Raw genomic sequence first — 24,713 nt, forward strand, 5'->3', positions numbered from 1 at the left:
CAGACCCAGATACACATGGACCGACCCCTTCCCGCTTTTTGTAATTTTCACTTCCCTGACTCTGCTCAGGCCCCCACTGTTCCCCCTGCCCCCATTCTCCCTTTATATTGTCCAGTCACCCCTGCACGTGTCAGAGTGGAGCTCCGCTCCTTCCCCTCCTGTCAGCACTTACTAAACAAACTGTTTTCACTGCTTCAAGTAATTAATATATGGCTGTATTTACCTGTTACATCACTCAAGGACAAAACCATTCTAAATGAGTTTTATTTTTATTACATTACCTAAATATGACCTAAAATTTATTTTATTACATTTCATTACATGACATATTTATATGTACCCACATAGAACTAGGCATAACCTTTACTTATGCATGTTTTATATAACAATAGAACCCAAACATATATACAAATTAAAAATACAAAGCCAATAAAATTCAAATTAACATTAATGTAACGTAACGACGTGTTGGTGAAACTGAACTGTTACTTACATTGTGCATACAGTGCTGGCTGCTGGAGTGCAGACTCCTTTCATTTTGGCGTGCCCAGACTAACATGGGCCTTGGGTTGCCTTAACTCTCCTTCTCTTTATTTAACTATAGCAAAACTCTCAGCAATACAGCAACTGTTGATTTATGTGAAGTCCAAATACGTCATTTAGTCAGTCTGTGTCCTACCACTCACTAGAGATAAGTGAAAGAATAATATTTGGTGGCAAAAAAAGAATCATTAGCACAAGTACCAACCATCTAAAATTGCCTGGCAGATTACGATACAAGGCCCTTTCTGAAGACGGTGGCACAGGTAAACACGGCTGGCCTCCTCACACAACCACATCAAAATTACACTAAACTACAAAACAACTAGTATTCAGAACCACCAGAAATCAAGCTAAATGGAAGTCCTACAACTATGGAATTAAAGAAGAAGCCGCATTAAGACTGGTAAGAGGGGCAGGGACATGGAACAGGCTGGTGCTACACCCACTCGCGGGGAATAAAAATTGGGAGGGATATCTCAGGAGCGAAGGAACACAGCCCCACAACAGGGCCCCCAACACGGGGTACCAGTGCCAGGAAGATAAGTCTCCACAACCCCTGCCTGTAAAAACCAGTAGGAATTGAGACTGTGGAAGACAGAAACTGCAGGACTCCCTGGCCATTCTTCTTAAAGGGCCCATGCACGAACTTATTTAGACTCATACACTCTGAGCTCCAGTGCAGGGGCGGCAGCTTGAAAGGCACCAGAGGCAAATGGGGAAGAGCTGAAGTGTCTGGCATCAAGGTTAGACTGGGGGACAGCGTTCTCCCAGACAGATGTGCTGGCAGAGGCCATTGTTCCTTTGATGAGCCCTCTCCCACACAGAGTTCCCAGGCAGGCACTATATCTGAGACTCCACCACCCTGGTTCACACCATTTCCCATGCCCTGGTGATGGTGAGGCTTTGCCTCAGCCAACTTTCTGATCCACCCAGCCTGTTTCCAGGGGCTTTTCCATACAAATGGCTTGCCTGGGTTCAAGCTTCAGATTTTCCTAAACCCTCTCAAGCAAGCAGCATCTGGCCTCAGCAAACCCTGTACCCCTTGCCAAGTGGCCCCAGGCCCGACACTAGCAACAGATGGCCTTGGTTCACAGCTTGGCCTTGCTTGGACACCTCTACGCCTAGCACAAGTAGCAGCGATCTGCAGATCATTTTGTAGCTTTATGCCAGGTGACCCCAGATAGAACACAGGCTGTGGTATCTCCCAGGAAGCCCCAGAGCCTGCATACCCGGTGCACGGCTACAGTCTACGTGGGAGGACCACCACCCAACCACCTCCACAAGTAACACACTCAGAGGTGGTCTCAGTGGGCACCACAGCCCCAGTGAAGTAAGTCCTGCTCTGTGGAGTAGGCCCCTGCCCAGCTGATCCTCCACAGTGGTTGGAGGTTGGGAGTCAGTGGTCACAGACAGTCCTTGCAGCTGATTGGCCTGGGTAAACCCCTCCCATTCACCTGCCAATAACAATCAAGGCTCAACTACAGGAAGAGGTTATACACAACCCACACGGAGGGCGTACCTCAAGTACCCAGCTTGGGTGATAGGGGAGGTTGTGTCACTGGACCCTACAGGACACCTACTACATTAGGCCACTCTACAAAGCTTAGGAAATGTAACAGTTTATGTCACACACATAAACAAACACATGGAGGCTGTCAAAATGAGGAGACAAAGAAATATGGCCCAAATGAAAGAACAGAACAAAACTCCAGAAAAAGAACTAAACAAAATGAAGACAAGCAATCTGCTAGATGTAGAATTCAAAACACTGGTTATAAGGATGCTCAATGAACTTAGGAGGAGAGAAGATGAACTCAGAGAGAATTTCAGCAGCATATAAAAGGACATGGAAACCATAAAAAAGGACAAGTCACTAATGAAGGATACACTAACTGAAATGAAGAACATTTTACAAGGACTCAATGGTAGAATGGATGATGCAAAAAATTACATCAGCAATTTGAAATATAAGAAAGGAACAAACAATCAGAACATCAAAAAGAAAAAAGAATCCAAAAAAATGAGGACAGTGTAAGCAGCCTATGGGACAACTCTAAGTATATCAACATTTGCATCATGGGGGTGCTGGAAGGAGAAGAGAAAGAGAAAGAAATTGAAAACATGACAGAAAACTTCCCTAACTTGGTGAAGGAAATAGACATACAAGTCCAGGAAATGCAGAGTCCCAAACAAGATGAACCCAAAGAGGCCCACACTAAGACTTAAATGCCAAATTAAAACACCAAAGGTTAAAGATAAAGAAAGAATCTTAAAAGCAGCAAGAGAAAAAGCAGTTAGTTACCTACAAAGGAGTTCTCATAAGACTGTCAGCTGATTTCTCAGAAGAAACTTGGCACACTAGAAGGAATTGACAAGAAATATTCAAAGTCATTAAAAGCAGAGACCTACAGCCAAGCTTGCTCTATCCAGCAAAGTTATCACTTAGAATCAAAGGGCAGATAAAGAGCTTCCCAGAAAAGAAAACACTAAAGGAGTTCATCATCATCAAACCATTATTATATGAAATGTTAAGGGGACTTATTTAAGAAAAAGATCAAAATGGCAATAAATGCATATCTGTCAACAATTCAATCTAAAAAACAAAATAAGCAAACACGCAGGACAGAAACAGAATCGTAGATGCAGAGAATGTATTGATGGTTGCCAGATGGAAGGGAGTTTGGGGGGATGAGCAAAAAGGGTGAAGGGATTAAGTATGAATTGGTAATTACAGAATTGTCATGGGGATGTAAAGTACAGCATAGGCAACAGAGTAGCCAAAGAACATAGAGGGGCCGGCAGAAGTAACACCTGCTTGAGTGTGGTTGGTAGGTTAATAATATGGGTGTAATAATTTATTGTTTTAATTTGAACATTTTACCTAAAATGTCATATGGTATGCTTGAGTGTGATATTGTTACGTTACAGAATTACAAGGCTATGATTCTGTAATAAAAGATTCCGTAATAAAAAGGGGGTGTTATTTGTGCTGGACCCTGTATATGCATGACCCATGGACATGGACATGGACAACGGTGTGGGGATTGCCTGAGGAAGTAGGTGGGGGCTGGGTGAAGGGGGGCACAGGGGGAAAATTGGGACAACTGTACTAGCATAATAAATAAAATATAATAAAAATTACCCTTTCTATTATGTTTATCTGAATGTATTTTATTCAGCATAGAAATGAAAACACAAATTGTTAAATTCTCTTGGAAAACCACTATATCTTATCTCTACACACTGACGTATTAGAGACAATTCCAGATGTGTTCCTCTGAAGAAAGGGATGGGTTAAACGCAGTTGTGCCTTGTCTGGGGGATGTCAACAACACAGGCTCCACGAACAGAGAAGAGGTGGGCGCCACGTCTATAAAGGAGCATAAGAGCCAAACATTAAGCTACTCACAGACTATTCCTGGCAGAGTCGTCATCAGTACATGCAAAGGAAAAGCATTTATAGGCAATTAAAAAATCAAAGGGAAATTACTTCCAATCAAACAACATGAAGTCAACAGAATAACTGACTTGTAATGTATTTTTTATTTCTTATCAGTGCAATATGAAAATGTTTCTGTAGCGTATTCTCTCCTTCTGCTCGGAGCAACACCAAGTCAAAAGAGCATATCAAATTTTCAACCTTCAACTTGCTCGAATTCAATTTTCCACTGAATTTTCTGGGCAAGGAGATCAAAGCTTATTGGAATTCCCAAATACAGTGAATCAAATATTAACTCCTTGTCAGAAAGACCATCGTTTCTTCTCATTCTCCAAACCGTCTTCATTTTTACATCTCTTCTCTTTTTAACCCTAGAGTATATCAAAGTTAGGTCACACAGGCTATATTGTCATAAAGTTTCTATAGGTCACCTAAAACATTTTTGACAACAGATTATTATAACACCTGTGAAGTAGTCACAAAAGCCCTTCAGATGAAAGGCAAGCTATAAATGCACACACATTCCAATCCCAATTTTCCTTTTCTAACAAAGGAGATTCTAGCAAGGCTTTTTCTCACGAAAATTCTTTAAAAATTAAAACAGAAACAATATCTCCTTTTAATATCCCCTTTAGATTCTCTGAATATAATAAAACATATCCAGTGGAAGAAAGATAATTATCTACATCTTGCTGTCTCCTTTCTGAACAGCTTCAGAGGAGGAGTGACAGACAGGAAGGAAGAAAGGAAGGGAAGGAGGGAGAAAATGAGAAAAGAAGGAAAGAAGGGAGGAAGGAAGAAAAGAAGGAAGGGAGAGAGGGAGAAAAGAAGAAATAAAAAGGAAAAGAAAAAGAAAAACTTGCCTTAAAGAAATATCCAAGAAGCTGTTTCAACCTAACATGTCTTACTTTAGGAAGGTCATACGTAGGTACAGTTGTCCCTAAGAAAATGGCCTTTGCCTATGCAGAGCACACTCCCTGGGTGACATTTATTGTTAGTCTGACAATCACCTCCTTACGCTCCCTCTGCAGGTAGTGAGTACAAGTTGCTTGTCTGTTTCCTGCATTGAGGTTAAATGTGTGCATAATTTCCTGTGACTAAATAAATGTATATATTTAGACTATTGAAAAAAGCAGGGCCTCGAAGAGTAGCTCTTAAACTGCAATGTCAAAAGGATACACTCCCCTTTGCTCTCTGGGTAGAACCACAAAAAGAAGGAATGCACTCACTCTTACTATTAAGCAGGGGACGTGTTCGATCCACAAGAACGCCAAAAGATTAAATCAGACAGTCGGTCTCATCCTCTTCAAGTTACTCCCCTACAATTTTCATTTTGCATATTTATCTCCAAGAAAAACTATTTGTGTTGTATTTACTTTGTTCTTTAATAAACACTCTATAGGTTATTTTCTTAGGATTTAATTAAGGCAATCAAGTCACTCACAGATTAAGACACAACAAATTCTGTTTTTGTATAACAAAGAAAGAAATATAATTTTTTGTGAAGCAGTCTGGCTTCAACTCAGCACTATGAAAAGCACTTACTTTCCTTCTTTAAGACACCTTCCAAGTAAAAAATCAAATGTTTTTAATGAAATGTCACACCTCAGTTCAGAAATTCTTTTTTTTTAATCTTCAACTGAGGATATGTTTATTGACTTTTAGAGAGAGAGAGAAACATTGATGTGTTGTTGTCTCCTGTATACACCCTGACTGGGGATCGAACCCACAACCTCAGTATGTGCCTTGAGCAGGGATGTAACCCACAACCTTTTGGTGTGTGGGTTGACATTCAAACCAACTCAGCCACCTGGCCAGGGCAAGAATTTCTTATTATAATATCTGCATATTGTGTTTTCTTAATTTGTCTTTGAGAAACATTTAATCCTTGTACTGCTATAACAACCTTAATGAAAAGGATATTGACTTTAACTTGATAATGTTGCCCTAAGATGATATACTGAGAGAAAATGCTTTTCTTCACTAATATCACCCCTTGTAAGTTGCAACAAAATCCTTGATATTAAATTGTAAAGTTGTGAAAGTCTATAAACCAAAATGTAGCATTTGAAGGATGAATGGTGTGTCTTCCCAATCCCCGCCCCAGTTAGCCAACAGCAGCCTGACTCTGAAACGCCCATGCCTTAAAGACGTGAAAAGCTATTCAAATACAGTGTCTAAACTCCATTTTGATCCCCATTAAAAAGTCCTACATCCTAAAAGGATTTCATTTTTTAAAAATTCGTGTTTTTTGAGTCATCAACAGAAGCACTTACAGCCAGTTTAAACGGCCAAAGTAGAGCCTTCTCAGAAGGCTGAATACAACAAAACTGTAATATTCAGAGCATATACAAAGACCAAAATAATCTCATGGTTTGGGGCTGGAAGGAGCGTGAAAAATTGTCCTGCCCTCCTTCTTCATTTTAAAATAAAAAAGCCGCCCCATATTAATTCACTTGCTTGACAACTTAAAATGTTCCCTTCACATTCTTCATCTCCTTTAAATAAACTTTCAATCCATACTTTCAGAGGGCTTCAAATTTTTGCATGCACAAGAATCATCCATGTGGCTTGTTTACAATGCGTATTCCTAGGCCATCTCAACAGAGACTCTGAGGAAGTAAATCCGGAGAGGACCAAAAAGTCTGTATCTTTTTAGCAAGCATCCCAAGTGGCTCTGAGACGCGTGGTCCCTAGACGACACTTAAAGAAAACACTGCTAGATAATAATACAGATGGGTTACAAATGTAATATTTCATGCGTGAATAGCAATATTTTGTCCAATAATTTGAAAACTTTCAAGGCAAAAAAATGTACTTGGGAAAGTCATGGTTGAATCAGAATCATTTTATAATAACATTTTTTAAAACCCTGTGACATTACTGAGGAAAATGCCAATACATGGAAGTAAAAGAACAGGGGAAGAAAAGTCCTCTGTCGTTATATTGTAGAACCAGAAAACATGTCCTTCGAATTATGGAAGTTTATTGTAATGGAGGGCATAAAAAGTAGGGGAAAAGTCAAGCCATATAATGCTCTTAAAAGCAAAGGAAAAAAATCTAGCTTCTAAACAGTTACTAAAGAATGCAACTCAGTATCGTGGTGGTTGTGTCTGATTAACGTGAAGACCGTTCCTAGACTTAGCTGCTAATGGTTTTCAAGTCCTTGCAGAGTAAGTGTTCTTCCTGCTGAGGAAAACGTACATGAAAAAGAATAAAATGGTAAAACTCATTTTTTTCTTAAGAAGTGACATGAAATAATGCTTTCATCTATAAATCACTGGGTTGTTTTAAAAAAAACTACTTGAAGTGGGCTTATTCTAATTCTATTTTTGAACACAATTTACATAAAGTCACATGTCAGCTAAAGCCATATCCCAAATGCCGTTAAGTTCTACTAGGTTTATGAATTGTTTTATATTAGTGCATTGGTACCTTTCTTTTAAATGAAACCACTTTTGCTTTTCAATTTTTTACATTAGCAATTTTAAGTAAAAATCAGTGGCTTTATTTTTTAAATTTTTTTTTTGTTAAAAGGTTAATATATTTCATAGTTTAAACAAAGAAAGTAAATGGAACAAATAAAATGGCTTTAACTCTGGTACATATAAAAATCATGAACAGATCTATTTATGTGTATAAAAACATGAGACACATTATTAACAGTCTTCCCTAAGTGAATAAACCATAGACACCCAGGATTAACACAGAGCAAACTCCAGGCGGCCTACCCACTCCAGGAAGAGCTGCCAAGGAAGACCAGAGGGCCCTGCTAGGCCCCACCTCTCTGAGTGTAACACTTGGTCCCCTCAGTCCGTAACAATTCCAGCAAAGCAAGCCACTGAAGACAGCCCTGATGGGTGACACCTGGTGCTCACACTAGAAAGGATGGGTTTATGTCTCCCAAAATGTATATGTTGAAACCCTAACCCCGATGATTCTCAAAAGGCTGATGAAAAATAGATAGATAGACAAGTTGAATAAACAGAATGATAATGCAAATGTGAAAAAATGTAACAACTGGGAAATCTGAACGAAAGGTATATGGGAGTCTATTATGTTATTCTTGTAACTTTTCTGGTAGATTAAAATTAAAAAATTAATGCAGGGAAAGAAAGTTATAGCTTTTAATCTACCTCTGTCCAATACAGTAGTAGCCACTTGCAATACATAGCTATTTAAATTAATTAAAGTTAAATAAAATTTAACATCGAGTTCCTCAATCACACCAGCCACACTTCATCACGTGTGAAAGGATCATGTGTGAGTAGTGACTAGTGCACTAAATAGCACAAATATTCTAGAACATTTCCTTCAGCACAGAAAGGTCCTTTGGGCGGTACGGACTGACTGCAGTGACCAACTTTTCAGGCCAGAAGAGTTCAGCGTGCCAAAAGCAGCAGTGCAGGGAGGTGTCAGTAATAGTCATGAGCAGTCGGAGTAGGTTGGTTCCCACATAAGATAGATTATTCACTGAATGGGGCTAAAGGAAGAAAATGGTACAATTACAGGAGGTGGGTCATAGTGGTCTTGCACAGATTAGTGACATAATTGCCACACTAGCTTATTCACTATCACCACTTTGCCCACCTTATCATTTTAGTGATTTTCTTAACTATCCACTGGATGAAGGAGAAGTAAACACCCAAATGTCCTGGTTTTTGAAACGTGAAATATCTCAGACTTCCAGATACTTTAACGTGGCTGTTGGTTTCATCCTAGATGATACATCAACTAATGTGTAAAGCACAGGCAAGGCTGGTTTTTGATGTTACCCCTACTCCATTTAAGCTGCCGCTGCTTCTCCTGCCTCTCCTTTTCCATGTCTAAGAATACACAGCCCCCTTTTGCTGTCCAAAGTTTCTGACCCAAAGAGCCCTGCCTTTTATTCTAAAGAGCATTTTCTTTCTTCCCAGCGTCATTCTTTTTGGGTCCCAGCAACACCCAGGTGATGAGCTAAATACAATCGAAAGTATGAGTACAGCTAAATTCTTCCCAGGTGCATTTGGTTAATGCTAGCTGTCAGAATGTTCTGGGAGATGCTTTCTGAGCAATGTCGTCTTTGGGTATTCTATTGCTGATTCAACTCTTTTTAAACATTTTTATTGACTTTATTGGGATTAATAAAATTATATAGGTTTCGGTGTACAATTATAAAATATACCGTCTATATATTGTGTTGTGTGCTCACCACCCTAAGTGAAATCTCCTTCCATCACTGTTTATCTCCCCTGTACCCTCTTCTAACTTTCCCCACCCGCTCTCCCTCTGATAATCACTATACTGTTGTCGTGTTTATGAGTTTGTTTTTCCTTTTTGTTTAATTCCTTCAATTCTTTCACCCAGCCCCAGGAGCTCCTCCCCTCTAACAGTCGTCAGTCTGTTCTCTGTATCTATAAGTCTGTTTCTTTTTTTAAAAAAAATAATTGTATTTATTTATTCTTGACAGAGGAGAAGGGAAGGAAGGGAGAAAGAAAGGGAGAGAAACATCAATGTGTGTCTGCCTTTCACGTGCCCCACACTGGGGACCTGGCCTGCAACCCAGGCATGTGTCCTGACTGGGAATCAAACCGGCAAACTTTGGTTAGCAGGCCAGTGCTCAATTCACTGAGCCACACCAGACACTGCTGTTTCTATTTTGCTTGTTAGTTATTTTGTTCATTAGATTCCACATTGAAGTGAAATCATATGGTATTTATCTTTCTTTGACTGGCTTATTTCACTTAGCATAACACTCTCCAACTCCATCCATGCTGTCACAAAAGGTAAGATTTCCTTTTTATGGCCAAGTAGTATTCCACTGTGTAAATATACCATAGCCTGTTTATCCACTCATCTACTGATGGGCACTTGGGCTGTTTTCATATCTCGACTATTGTAAATAATGCTGCAAAAACATAGGTGTGCATATATTCTTTCAAATTAGTATACTGTTTTCAGATATATTCCCAGAAGTGCAATTGCTGGGTAGTAAGGCAATTCCATTTTTAATTTTTGAGGTAACTCCATACTTCTTTCCACAGTGGCTGCACCAGTCTGCATTCCCACCAACGGGGCACAAGGGTTCCCTTTTCTCCGCATCCTCGCCAGCACTTGCTGTTTGTTGATTTATTGATAATAGCCATTCTGATAGGTGTGAGATGATACCTCACTGTGGTTTTAATTTGCATCTCTCTGATGATTAGTGATGTTGAGCATCTTTGCATATGTCTATTGGTCTTCTGTATGTCCTCTCTGGAGAAGTGTCTATTTAGGTCCTTTTCCCATTTTTTAATTGATTTGTTTTTAGTGTTGAGTTTTGTAAGTTCTTTATAAAATTTGGATATTAGCCCCTTATCAGATGTATCATTGGCAAGTATGTCCTCTGAATCAGTGGGTTGTCTTTTCATTTTGTTGATGGTTTCCTCTGCTGTGCAAAACCTTTTTAGTTTAATGTAGTCCCATTTGTTTAGTTTTTCTTTTGTTTCTCTTGCACAACTAGATATATCACAAAAAATATTGCTATGAGAAATGTCTGAGATCTTATTGCCTACGTTTTCTTCTAGGATTTTTATGGTTTTTAGTCTAACATATAAGTCTTTAATCCATTTTGAGTTTATTCTTTTGTATGGGATAAGCAGGTGGCTTACTTTCATTTTTTGCATGTATCCAATTTTCCCAACACCATTTTTTAAATAGACTCTCTTTACCCAATTGTATGTTCTTGCCTCCTTTGTCAAACATTAATTGCCCATAAAGGTGTGGGTTTATTTCTGAGCTCTCTTTTCTGTTCCACTGATCTATATGTCTGTTTTTATACCAGTACCATGCCGTTTTGATTACCCTAGCCTTATAATATACTTTGATATCAGGTAGCATGATTCCTTCAACTTTGTTCTTCTTTCTTAAGATTGCTGTAGCTATTCATGGTCCTTTTGGGTTCCATATGCATTTTTGGAACATTTGTTCTAGTTTTGTGAAATAGGCCATTGGTATCTTGATAGATATTGCATTGAAACTATAGATTACTTTGGATAGTATTGACATTTTAATGATGTTAATTCTTCCTATCCATTCATACAGTATATGCTTCCACTTATTTGTATCTTCTTTAGTGTCTTATAATATTCCAAGTACAGATCTTTTACATCCTTGGTTAAATTTATTCCTAGGTATTGTGGGGTTTTTTAAGATTTTATTTATTTATTTTTAGAGAGAGGGACAGGGAGGGAGAAAGAGGAGAGAAACATCAATGTGTGGTTGCCTCTCACGTGCCCCTTTATTGGGGACCTGGCCTGCAACCCAGGCATGTGCCCTAGACTGGGAATTGAACCAGCAACCCTTTAGTTCACAGGCCCGAGCTCAATCCACTGAGCTATGCCAGCCAGGGTGTATTATTGTTTTTGAAGCAATTGTGAATGGGATTGTTTTCTTAATTTCCCTTTCTGATAGTTCATCATTGGTGTATAAAAATGCAACTGATTTCTGGACATTTATTTTTTTATCCTGCTGCTTTACTGAACTCATTTAGTTCAAATAGTTTTGTTTTTTTTGTGTGTCTGTGGAATCTTCAGAATTCTCTATACTCAGTATCTGTCATCTGCAAATAATGACAATTTTACTTCTTTTCTTTCCAATTTGGATGCCTTTTATTTCTTCTTCTTGTCTGATTGCTGTGTCTAGGACTTCCAGTGCCATTTTGAATAAGAGCAGTGAAAACCGATATCCCTGACTTGTTCTCGATCTTAAGGAAAACACTTGTAGTTTTTGCCCATTGAGTATGACGCTAGCTGTGAGTTTGTCATCGATGGCCTTACTACACTCAGGAATTTTCCCTCCATTATCACTTTGCTGAGAGTTTTTATCACAAATGGGTGCTGAATGCTCTCACTATATCCATAATCATGTGGTTTTTATCCATTTGGTTTATGTGGTATACCACATTTATTGATTTGTGGGTCTTGTACCAACCTTGCATTCCTGGAATAAATTCTACTTGATCATGGTGTGTTATCTTTTTAATGTATTATTGAATGTGATTCGCTAATATTTCATTGAGGCTTTTAGCATCTATGTTCACTAGGGATATTGACCTATGATTTTCTTTCTTAGTAGTGTCCTTATCTGGGCTTGAAATTACAATCATGTTGGCATAAAATGAGCTTGGGAGTCTTTCCTCCCCTCAAATTTTTTGGAATAGTTTAAGAAGGGTAGGTGTTAGTTCTTCTTTGAAAGTTTGATAAAATTCACCTGTGAAGTTTTCTGGTCTAGGATTTTTGTTTGTTGGGAATTCTTTGAATACTGCTTCAATTTCATTAGTTGTAATCTGTCTATTTGGATTTCTAAAATTCTTCTTGACTCAGTTTTGCAAGACTGTATGTTTCATGTAATTTATCTATTACATCCAGATTGCCCACTTCGTTGGCATGTAGTTGTTCATAATATTTTCTTACAATCCTATGTGTTTCATTGGTGTCACTTGTAACCCATCCTCTTTCATTTCTGATTTTATTTATTTTGGTCCTCTCTCTTTTTTCCCTAATGAGTCTGGTTAGAGGTTTGTCAATCTTGTTTATCTTTTCAAAGAAGCTGCTCTTGGATTCATTGATCCTTTGTGTTCGTTTTTTAGACTAATTTATTTCTGCTCAGATCTTTATTATTTCCTTTCTTCTACTCATTGTGGGCTTTGTTTGTTGTTCTTCTTCTCCTTCTCTTAGGTGTAAAGTTAGATTGGTTATTTGAGATTTATCTTGTTTCTAGATAGGCCTGTAATGCTACGAATGTCTCTCTTAGAACTACTTTCGCTATAGTAGTTTCACCATAGATTTTGGGTTGTTGTGTTCCCATTTTCATTTGTTTCAAGATATCTTTTAACTTCTTCTTTGACCTCATTGTTAACCCATTCATTGTTTAGTGACATATTATTTAGACTCCGTGTCTTTTTCAGGGTTTTTTTTTTCTTGTAATTGATGTCTAGTTTCATACCATTATGTCAGAGAAGATATTTGATATGATTACAATATTTTAAATTTTTTTGAGATTTGTTTTGTTACCTAACATGTGGTCTATCCTAGAAAATGTTCCATGTGCACTTGAAAAGAATATATATTCTTCTATTTTGAGGTGAAATGCTCTGAAGATATCAAGGAAATCCATCTGATCCAGTACGTCATTTAAGGCTGCTGCTTCCTTGTTGGCTTTCTGTCTAGAAGATCAATCCAGTGATGTCAATGGGATTAAAATCTGCTACAATGATTGTATTGCTATTGATCTCTTCCTTTGTATCCACCAAGATTTGCTTTATACATTTAGGGGCTCTTGTGTTGGGTGCATAAATATTTACAAGGGTTATGTCCTCTTGTTGAATTGCTCCCTTTATCATTATGTAGTGTCCTTCTTTGTCTCTTACTATAGCCTGGGCTTTAAAGTCTATTTTGTTGGATATCAGTATTGCTACCCCAGCTTTTTACTCATTGCCATTTGCATGAAATATCTTTTCCAGTCCCTTTACATCTAGTCTGTGTGTATCTTTCATTCTGAGGTGGGTCTCATGTAAGCAGCATATGTATGGGTCTTGTTGCCTTATCTATTCGGTTTCTATGTCTTTCGATTGGAGCATTTAAGACATTTAAAGTGATTATTGATGGGAACATATTTATTGCCATTTCATTCTTTTAATTATGTTCCTTTGTCTCCTCCTCCTTCTCCTTCTATCTTCCTTCCTTCCTTCCTTCCTGCCTTCTTCCTTCCTTCCTTCCTTCCTTCACTCCCCTTCTCCTTCCCCTTCTCCTCCTCCTTCTACTTCAAGCAGGCCCTTTAATATTTCTTGTAATACTGGTTTGATGGTAACAAACTTTTAGCTTTTTCATGTCTGGGAAGCTCCCAATTTTATATGATAGACTTCCTGGGTAAAGTTGTCTTAGTTGTAGGTTCTTGCTTTTCATCAGTGAATATTTCATGCCAATCACTCTGGTCTAAAATGTTTTTGTTGAGAAATCTGATGACAATATTATGGGAGCTACCCTGTAGGTAACAAACTTTGTCTTGGTGCTTTTATGATTCTTTTTGTCTTTAACCTTTGCTGTTAATTATGATGTGTCTTGCTGTGGCCCTCTGTGGGTTCATCTTGTTTGGGACTTGGTGCTTCCTGGACTTGAGGGCCTTTTTCCTTCACCAGGTTAGGGAATGTTTTAGTCATTTTTCTTCAGATAGGTTCTTGATTCCTTGTTCTCTCTCTTCTCTTTCTGGTATCTCCACAATGTGGATGTTGTTACACTTCATGTTGTCCCATATGCCCCTTAAACTATCCTCATTTTTTTAATTCCTTTTTCTTTTTGCTGCTCTGATTGGGTGTTTTCTGCTACCTTGTCTTCCAAATTGCTAGTTCAATCCTCTGCTTCATCCAACCTACTGTTTGTTTCTCCTATTATATTCTTTATTTCAGATATTTTAATCTTCACTTCTGACTGGTTCTTTTTTATGATTTCTATGTCCTTTTCCATGCTGCTGTAGTTCCCACTAAGTTCCTTGAGCATCCTTACAACCATTTTTAAAATTCGATATCTGATAAATTGTGTACCTCCATTTCATTTACCTCTTTTTCTGGAGATTTCTCCTATTCTTTTATTTGCAGTATGTTTCTTCATCTCCCCATTTTGGCTGCCTCTTTGTGTTTGTTTCCATGCATTAGGTAGATCTGGTATGACTCCCAGTCTTGGTAGGGTGGCCTTTGGTAGTAGGTGTCCTGTGGGACCCAGTGGCACAATCTTCTTGATTACCTGAGCTGGGTGCTCCAGGAGTGTCCCTTGCGTGGGTTATGTGGGTCTTCCTGTTATAATTGAGTCTTGATTGTTATTGGCCCGTTCATGCATGGGGTTGACCCTCAGGCTGGCTGACAGTGAGGATGTACCCTGACCATAGTGCATAAGCTGCTGTGCAGGTGCTGACCACACAAAGTGGATCTGGTCTCAGCACGGTCTGGTGCCTGCTGGGATCTCCCTTTTGATATGGCACTTGTGAAGCTAATTGGATCGTGCTCTGGTGTTGTCTGAAACTGGCTGAAACTGGGTGTGCTGGTTCTAGGGCCTCTTAAGAGGAACTCTGGTGCAGACCAATGTCAGACATTGCTTGTGACTGGCCCTGGACAACCTGTTTGGAGCTACAAAGCGATCCACAGTTTGTGGCTGCCTTTGCTGAGTGTACATGGGAAGGACCAGGCTGTGCACCAAGGTCAACTTCTATGAGCACCAGACCCAGAGGTAGTTCGGAAAAAGTCCCAAGGCATCCTGAGATCTGCTGCTGCCTGCCTCTGCCTGCCGGATGTCTATTAGGCCCAGTCACTGAAAGAGCCTCTGGTGGCTCTTGAGCTGCATAAGGTGGGTTCTCAGTGTATCACCAGGTAGGGGCAAGTGGTATTCACCAGACTGATACAGGTCCAAAGTTGGTGCCAGTTCTGGGTCTGAGGCCACTCAGGAAATGTCCCAGGGTATAATACCAAGTCTAGATGTTACCCTGTGGGTGCCCACAGACCTTTATAGTGGGATGGGGGTTTCAGGGAGTCATCAGGTTGAGGCCAAAAAGTTTATCCATCCCTAACAGACCAAGATTTGGTTGTGTGAAGGAAGGGCTCTGCACTGAAGTGGCATGTGAGGGAAAAATGTCCCCCATCCTAAAGCCACACAATTCAGTCTGTCCCAGATTCTAGCACAAGCTTGATCTCAGCACAAAAGGGCTGCCAGGAGTCAGGAGGATAGGCTAGTGAATCTCCTGGTAGGGAAAGGTAATAATAAGACTTGGGAAAAGGTAAAGGAAGTAGCGCCCCTCCCCAGGGCCACACAACTCAGTCTGTTCTGGGATTCTGCCCAGACCTTAGCCAAGGGGAGCAACCAGGCGTCCTGAGGCTATGGCTGCTGGGAGCCTGAAGTGTGGATCTGGTAGGTCTCCCTGTGAGGGGGAGGCTCCCGTCTGGATTGCAGGAAAGTGGAAGGAACAGGCCCAAAGTTATACCACTCAGTCACTGATACTCACTGAGTTGCCCAGACCTCTACACCCCAGCCCAGGCAGTTGACTCCTCAGCAGGGTGCAAACTCTACAGGGTGGGGCTATAGGGAGTCCAGAGGGCAGGGCTATTCTATTCCCTCAGGCTGATGCCCTGCAGAGGGGAGTGCTCCAAGCAAGAAAAATGGCATCTGCCATTGGAAGAGTGATCCAACACAGGGATCCTGGCAGCTGTCCCTCGAGCTCTCTCCCCATAGCCACAAATCGCTGTCTTCCCTCATACAACTGCAGTCTGATCCACCCTCCCACTGCTGAAGCCCACCGTGAATGGCTGAGACCAAGATTTTGTGCATTACACCTTTAAGAGGGCACCTGTGGGCTCTGGCTGGGTACCTCAATTGCTTGCAGCATCATCCTGATACACCAAGGTTATGGGTTTGATCCCTGGTCAGGGCATGTATATGATTCAATCTATGAGTGCATAAATAAGTAGAACGGCAAATTCTCTCTTTCTCCCCCCCACCCCCCCTCAGATTAAAAAGAAGGTGCCTATATCTCTAGCAGACTCTTGTTTCGTCCGAGTAGACACAATCCCTGTTGATTCTCACAGCCAAATGTTATGTGGGTGCCTCTTCCTGGCTCTGGTGCTCTGGGCTGGAGAGTCTGGCTTTGAGCTGAGATCCCAGACTTCTCAAGGGGAACCTTTGCAGCTGAGATATCCCTCTGGAACTGGGCCAGCTCTTTTCAAGTCTCTGCCCTTCCCACTAGTCTCAGTGTGGCTTCTCCTGTAAAGCATTGTTTATAAGACTTCTCTTCAATAGTCTTCAGGTGATTGCTCTATATTTTAGCTGTAATTCCAGTTTGGTCCTGGGAAGAGGTGAGTGTAGCTTCCACCTACTCCACCACCGTCTTAGATCCGATCCAACTCTTGTAATTCCCCTCAACTGAGCCTCTCAAGAATACTGCACACACTCACATTACAGCTGCACCCCACCAACTCCCCTCTCTGGCCCCTTTCTAAGCATTCTCATACTCATTTGGGGGTCTGTAAAATGCACGGCCTATTATCACTTGGAGAGAACATGGAGTGGCAGGGGAAACTGAAAATACCTGAAGCCATTAACCACAAATCAATAAATACGAAGGATTTCCACGAAGGAAATGAGTCTTGTTTCCGTTTCCAATTCCCACTGGGGGAAGCGAGCCACAGTGCTAAAACTCAGAATTCAGGAGGCATGCCTCTGTTCTGTCCAGGCCGCTACTACGGCATTTAAATGTCTGTCTAAGCACTGGACCACTGTAAGAAGTTTGGGAAATGCCTTCCCACAAAAAAGATATCGAAGCATTCTTCAGCAGCACTTCCTTCTTAAATACATTCATTCTGAATTTTCCGAATGAGAGAAACCCTTCATTAGAACCAAATTCGTCAATTATCTAGAAATGATCATTCTCAGCTGTAAGACATGAGCTCCCAGGTCTCTATAGTTCAGTTTGTGGTTTGGTAATTGAACTTTTGAGATATCTCTTTGCGGACAACTTTTTGAAACAGAGTTTTATTAAGATTTCAAGAAGAGAAGGGAACTCTCACCTCACAGTACTCCGTGATAATGCAGAAATTATCTTGCTCTACAAAGCTTGCGTGGAACTTGACAATGGCTGGGTGGTTCAGCTTGGAAAGGAGCTGGGCCTCCAAACTGGCCTGCATAGTCTCATTTGGATTGAGTTCTCCAACAGAGATTTCCTTCAATACCTTTCTGCAGTCAAAAAAATAAAAATTTAAATACATTTAGAGCTAAAAGAACACACACACATTTAATAGATCTGAGCAAGTGGTGCAGGGCCATCTAATTAATACCCAGGCTGTGACCTACTCATACATCTGGTATTGTCTGTTACAACACTGCGTCTCCAGGTGGTGCCTGGGCCTGCCTCTCTGTCCTAGCCAGTGACGTGGCTTCCCCAAGGCCTCTGACGTCCACCTGTGGCTCTACAGTTTGGGTCAAATAGGGCAGAGATGGAACACCATCACTGCTGTGCCCTTCCTCTGTCTCTCTAGGTATCTCCACTTCTCTTTGTTATTTGCATGGTAGCTCTGTTGTTGCTTGTCTTTTTCTGTTTCTCTGTGTTTTTTCTTTATCGTATGTTTTCCTCTGTTTCTGTCTCTGCTTTTCACTTTCTCTCTCTATCTCTATCTTGGTGTCAATATCTCTTTGTCTCTGTGTCCCTTTGTATGTGTGTGTGTGTCTCTCTCTGTATGCAAACATAATGTCATATAATAAAATGTAATATAAATATAATACGTCACTGTCCTGTGTCTCTTATTCTTGCCGTGCTCTCTCTTTTGGCCTGTGTGGCTCTGCCTCTGTGTGCGTGTGTATAATACACATAACGCACACAGATACATCCACACACGCTTCCCTCGTCTCTAAGCTCTAAAACTTCCCAAATCTATCAGTACGACAATAGCTATGTATTTTATTTTTAAATTATTCTTTACATGGCATACTTCATTATTACTGATATTTATGAGAAGAGAAAAAATCTAAAGACATTGTCAGAGGTATTTAGGATCTTAAGCATATATAAGTGGAACAAAAACTCATTAAATCTCCAAATCATGAATTTAAAAATTGCCACCACTCAGTGAGTAGTGGACCAAACCACTACCATTATTTCTTCCCATCTGAGGAAAAAGCAGTCTGCCGAGCAAACCAGTCACGGCACCAGAGTGGCAGCGAGATTGCCGGGGAGAAGGCCTTCGAGCGCTGTCAGCGTGCAGACGGGCTCCACTGATCGCACGTGGCTGTAGCTGTGCATTCGGGCAAGTTCTGCAGGACCTGCACTAGAAGTCATCTTCCAAAAAGTCTTCAAGCGTTACCACCTATGCATATTAATGAAAATGTATTTATATAGAAACTCTCTTAAATAAAGGCCCTTTAACCAAGTCATGGGTTAACCAGAGGCCTCCGGTCCTTCCTAACAGACGCTGACAGCTGCCTTTCCCAAGGGAATGCCTGGGGCACGGAGCTGCCCTCTGGCACACCCACTTCTGTCCTTCCCTTGAGAGGTGTGTGCCTACCCAAGTCATCGTGTTTCCTCTCAAACTTGTTTATGCCTGTTGTGATCATTATTGTAAATTTGTGACTAAAATATGACAAACTGATGAAGGACCAGTGTGAAAATTATCTTTGCTAGGAAAACTAAGTCAAATGCTTACCAAAAAACCTGACAAGTTGCAAAACAATGTGGTTAAATAGGTAACTAACAAGACAATGCTAAAACATTGGTTTAAAAATGTAAAAATCCAGGATTCTTCTTCAATGTTCCTCACAGTCCCCCATTCTGAATTCATCCCACCCCGAAAAGACAGCCAGAGCAGGCACGGCTCCCACAGTGAAAGGATGACTTCGTGGGCTCTGCTCTGGCATTTACGAGTCTTTAAAGGTGGAACATTTGGTTCCCCTTCCCTAAATGTGCTTCCACATTGGTTTGGTTAATTATAGAATACCCTATAAGGCTCCTATTGATAATGAAGTATATTCTAGAGAAATGCTTGCTTGGTAACATATTTTAGGGAAAAACTTCTTTGAAGAAATTGGTTAAAAAATGATCTCATGTTATTAAGAGTGGCATCTCAGACTGTTAGTATACTAGAAGGAGCTTGAAATGACATATGCAGTCCTGTCTTTCTGTAACTTCTGAAGACTCCAAAGCAGCAGGCAGAGCTCAATGACATCTTCATAGTGCTTTCCCAGTGAATTACTGTGCCCCAGCTAACATGCAGTTATACAAGCCTCAGTGGTTAAGCGTGACGCCAGACAGCCTTACACAAACTTGTAATATTCTCTTGCTGTGAAGGACCAAATGCTATGAAAAGGTTTAACATACTTGTTTTCCCTTGCAAACATCAACCACTGTCTAACAGAGCATGAGATTTTACATACAGTTACCTGAGCCTCACCTGGCAGCCTGATGACAAAGCACAAAATCTCATTTGCCCACAGCTTGGCAGGTGGGACTATTAAGACAGGTGGTATCTAATACAATCATCTCTGGCTGACACGGAATCATCCGAGCTTCCTTCTTTACCTAAAACTGTGTTGCTGACTGACAGAGGGAGGTCTCGCATATCACAGAAGATGAGATCCATATCAGCCAAAGGAAGCATGGAAACTTACCAAGTCAAGGACAGCTTGTCACCTGCTGAGTGACGCTCAGCCTGTCATCCCCTCCTACATAACATGACAGATATTTACTTTATCAGACGCTCAACTGTTCAGGAGAAGTTTATGACAGCACCAAAATCGGATATCCTGGCAGACTCATTTTGCAAGCATTCTGTTCTCTCTCCTGAGTGCTATGCTTCTCTCTTTCTAGAATCAGCAGTGAACTGACAAAACTTGGAGAGAGACACTGGAAATTTGGGATAACCATAGCTAATTTCATTCCTTTAGAATTTGCCCACCTTTCATACAAACAGGACAGATGACATTGTTGAGATGTTAAGCAAGGGTTGTTTTTCCCCAAATTTCCTCATAGCCTTCCACATTTTCCCCAGTGAAGCAGCAGTAAATGGGAAAAGATGACATCACAAACTACAGAGAATGAGTCAAATCCTTGCTTTTCATTTTCCAGTGAAGAGACCAAGACCAAAGAGGAAAGCCATGGAGGGACACCTGACCAGTGGGTGAGTGTCCTCCCTTCCCCCGGGTGAGAAAAAGACCTTCTGGACCAGATGAAGGGAGGCAAGAAAGGTAGGTACTGCTGAGCCCTGGAAAAGAGCTCATGACCCTTGAATGGGTCTACAGAGCAGTATAGGAATAGCACTCCAAGACGGGTAGAACTCCTAAGTGCAGAAGACCTGTGCTCTTTCCAAAGGAGCCATAGAAAATAGCAGGACCCTCACATTTCCTGGTGTTCAGGAAGGGCCAGGAGTTAAAAAAGGGTCTTCAAGGGGAAAATAAGCCAATGGGCCTAACAGAGCTCTAGAATCTCCAGTGAGCCTTGCAGAAAGTGGCAGAAAGATGTCCCGTGCAGCCACCACCATCTCAGTGAGAGCCAGTCAGCTGGTGGGACTGGAGGACTTCCCAGTTAGTCTACTGATAACTAGCTATGGTCCCTTCCCTTGCGATTTGATTGTACCATCAACAACCAGGCCCTGCAAGTGTAGAGTAAAAACCTACCGTGTGTCTGTGGGGCAGTGGGCACTGGGCATTCACAGTCCCGCCCTTGTGTCTCCTGGGAAAGACAGGTAGGTATGTTATAAGTATGCATACTTATTTGTTATTCAGCAGATAAGTACGCACAAATGTGTGTATACATGTATGTATGTATTTTTAAATACTTCAAATCGAGACAAACGCTATACAGTGAAGGGAAGTGATGACCGAGGCCCTCCTGATTTAAGATGCTCTGACTCTCTAACGTGACTAACGGCTAGTGCACCCACTTAGGGCCACACCACAGGAAACAGATTTTAACCTTAGCTTAAACAAGAAAGTAATTTTTTGCTTATTTGATTTTTTTTGATTCAGCATTTACCTGTTCAACAAAGAGAAAACTAAATCTGCTCAGGACTTTTAAGACAGAGTTTTCCTTCATCTAGCCAGGCAGCAATTACTTTAATGAATTCTTTTTCAAATGGTAGCCTCTCATTTTTCTAATTTATAAGGAAATATAATTTCATTATAGAAGTTTTTGAAGATGAAACATAAGGAAAATATTACCATTAACATTTCTGTGTATTTCCATCTTTTTGCTACACATTGTTTTTAACAGTAGAGGCCAAGCAGTTTATACAATTTGCCTGGGGCTATAGACGCCTGTCGTTCGTGGCTGCCCAGCATTTTTAAACAACCTCCCTACAACTGTAGTAGATCCCTGGACCGTGAGTCCTGTCCTCCCCAAGTAGATAAAAACAGACAGCAAACAAACCCTACATCTTCCACCTCCCTGGAGTTAGGGTGCCAGTATCTAACCGGGGCTCCGCCAGTCAGCTGCACCCATCCAAGACTTTGCCTTGGGTGTGAGCTGTGTGAAGAAACAGGGTGGACACGGGGCCCCACTTTTGCTAATACAGGTGTCACGAGGAAGAGCACGGCCCGGGGGAGTGGCAGCAGGCCACTTCAGGGGTGTGGTTCTGGCCGATGTTTCCGGAAACTCAGCTGTCAGCCTGCTCCCCGTGCCCTCTGACTGCCACTGTGCTTATCCGTATTCTGGTACAAACCCTTTCCTGCTTAACCTGTGCAGAGGGTGGCTACCCTTATCTACCCCTGGGAGTCCTGACCAGCGCAGTTATAAATGACACGAGCACATTCAGGTGTTAACACGAACCGCTGTAAACACCTTGGGATATGAAAATTGAACCTCCAAAGGCTTGACTCATAAGGTTAATTTTCATTTATTTATTTGAGTCTTAAAGCATTAGGTCTTCTAGGGGATTTAAGGTCACAGTATTTCTCATTTACAGGTAGGAATATCATGATAGTGGGAAACATCAATTTGAAAGTTATTTCATCCCCTTTAATATGGCATACAACTTTAAAATGTAAAGGGCGTGAAAATGTAATGTCAGAGAGTGATGTGTATTCCCAAAAGCGGCACACTGATAAAAAGTGGAAAAGCCAGTTATCGACAAGACAAAAATAACACGTGTGGGAGGGGATGCGGAGACAAAGGGGACCCATGCGCTGCTGGCAGGATGTGAACTAGCAGCCACTGTGGAAACGGTACGGAGTTTCCTCGAATGGGGCTACTGTATGACCCACATGACTATTCTGAGTGTCTACACGAAAAACTGAAATCAATCATTTATTCACAAAGGTATATGCACCCCTAGTTCACTGCGGCATTGTTCATGGTGGCCAAGGATGGAAACAGCCCACGTGTTCTTCGATAGATGACTGGACGAAGAAGACGCGGTCCATGTACACAGGGGAATGACTCTCAGCCATAAAAGAGATGAAATACTGCCATTTGTAACAATGAGGGCATCCTGAGAGTACCATGCTAAGTGAAATAAGTCAGACAGAAAAAGACAAGAATCAGACGATTTCATTCATATGTTACATAAAAGATTAAGCAACAATGGAACAAGCAAACAAGCAAAAAACAAACAAGCAAAAAAGCCCACTGATTCAGACAACAGTATGAAGGTTATCAGAAGGAAAGGGGGTGGGGAGGTTAAAGAGGGCAAAGGGGGCTAAACGAATGGTGCTGGAAGGAGACTAAACTTTGGGTGATGAGCACACAATGCAATACACTGATGATATGTCATGTACTTGTACATTTTATAATCATATAAATTTATATAAATTTATTTGTATAAATTCACATAAATTTTTTAAAGGGGGGAAAAAATGAAAAAATCAGGAACTAAAGGTACCTAAAGAGTAGCTGAAAGAAAAATTGTAGATGTTCGTGAAGCATATACCAGATAAAGTTATTTTATCTCACTTGTTTTTGCTTCTCTTAGCAATTCAAAAACATATTTTTAATGACTGTTGTCAAAGAAAAAGAGCAGAAATATTTTATGGACCATCATCATCATGCCATAATCTATGAGCCGTTCTTCTTGTTTTTAACAATCCCTGCCTCCAGCTCATTTGGGGCTAGAATTCCCATTCATTTGGGTCTTTTCCTTCCCACCCCTAATCACAGGCATGTGGCAGAGGCTTAGAACTCAGTAGGGGCTCAAATGACATCTCGGTACAGTACAGGTACCCGCGGCAAACATCGCCAACTGAGGAGCAAACTCCTGCCAAGCCCAACTTCAGACTCCACACAAGGCCCCAGCCAGCCATGACCAAATACACTAAGATACAAAATTCTACACTTCAGTTACTTTACCATCTCATTACTGCCTTCGGTATTACTGCCAAACACAATGCTATGTGCTGGGGACACAAAGATGAGAAAGATTAAAATCCTGCCCTCTTAAGAGAGTTCAGTCTCATCAAGGATTAAAAATAGTTGAAAATGGATGGTAAGTGCAATAATAGAACTGGGGGGGCATGGGGTTCCCCAACCCTTCTTTGAGAAGAAACAGCCAAACCTATAGACTAGAGCCCCAGCACATCCACTTTGCACATGGAACTACTCTGTAGTATTCTGAATTGCCTTTTCCCCAGCTGGGTCCCAAGTGACAAAAAAATGAATTTATTATTCTTTTCTATTTGCCCTATATAATTAATACCCAGTAGATGAATATCTGTATTTGCATTGCTTGAATAGGCTATGGATGCTAATTAGCACATAACTGGTTTTTTTAAACTACTTCAAAAAAACCTCATAATTTTATATCTATCTAGCATTCTTTAGAATAACACACACACATACACACACCTATAGTATACATGATGAAATGTGGAATGAAAATGTTACAAGAAGGTGTACTTTTAAAATATCTGTAAAACTAACAGCTTCACAAACCGCTCCTTCCTTTCTCTCCCACACATTTATGTATCCTCATTTTTATATTTAAAAAAAAGCACTTAAGCTTTATATAACAAGATTTTAAATAAATGGGAGGAACCCTCCCATTAAGCCATGCTGTGTTCTAGAAGACCCTCTTCGCCTGGAGTCCCCAGGAAACAAGCCCCGAGAAAGCCCTGAGTGCGTAGTCAATTTGGGCAGCAGAAAGGAGTGGGGAAGTGGAAAGGAAGAGGGAAGCCATTCTAAGGCCTGTTATCAAGCCGGCCACCACTGTGGGCACCTGTGGCTTAATTCTACGGAGCCAGTGTAGAACACACCTCTG

General features: G+C 40.9%; 1 protein-coding gene across 10 annotated transcripts in view; it reads right to left on the reverse strand.

The window, feature by feature from the left end:
• Positions 1–24,713, reverse strand: part of NEK11 (NIMA related kinase 11) — a 199,258-nt gene that overhangs the window by 140,362 nt on the left and 34,183 nt on the right. For 9 of the 10 annotated variants that reach the window (XM_053929433.2, XM_053929432.2, XM_053929436.2 and 6 more), the window contains exon 3: positions 17,547–17,712. In XM_053929433.2, the coding sequence (XP_053785408.1) occupies positions 17,547–17,712 (166 nt within the window). Of the gene's footprint in view, positions 1–17,546; positions 17,713–21,141; positions 21,189–24,713 lie in introns of those variants that run through there. The other variant, XM_053929435.2, reaches the window with a different exon arrangement.

Source organism: Desmodus rotundus, chromosome 8 (genome assembly GCF_022682495.2).
Source record: "Desmodus rotundus isolate HL8 chromosome 8, HLdesRot8A.1, whole genome shotgun sequence".
Lineage (NCBI taxonomy): Eukaryota > Metazoa > Chordata > Mammalia > Chiroptera > Phyllostomidae > Desmodus > Desmodus rotundus.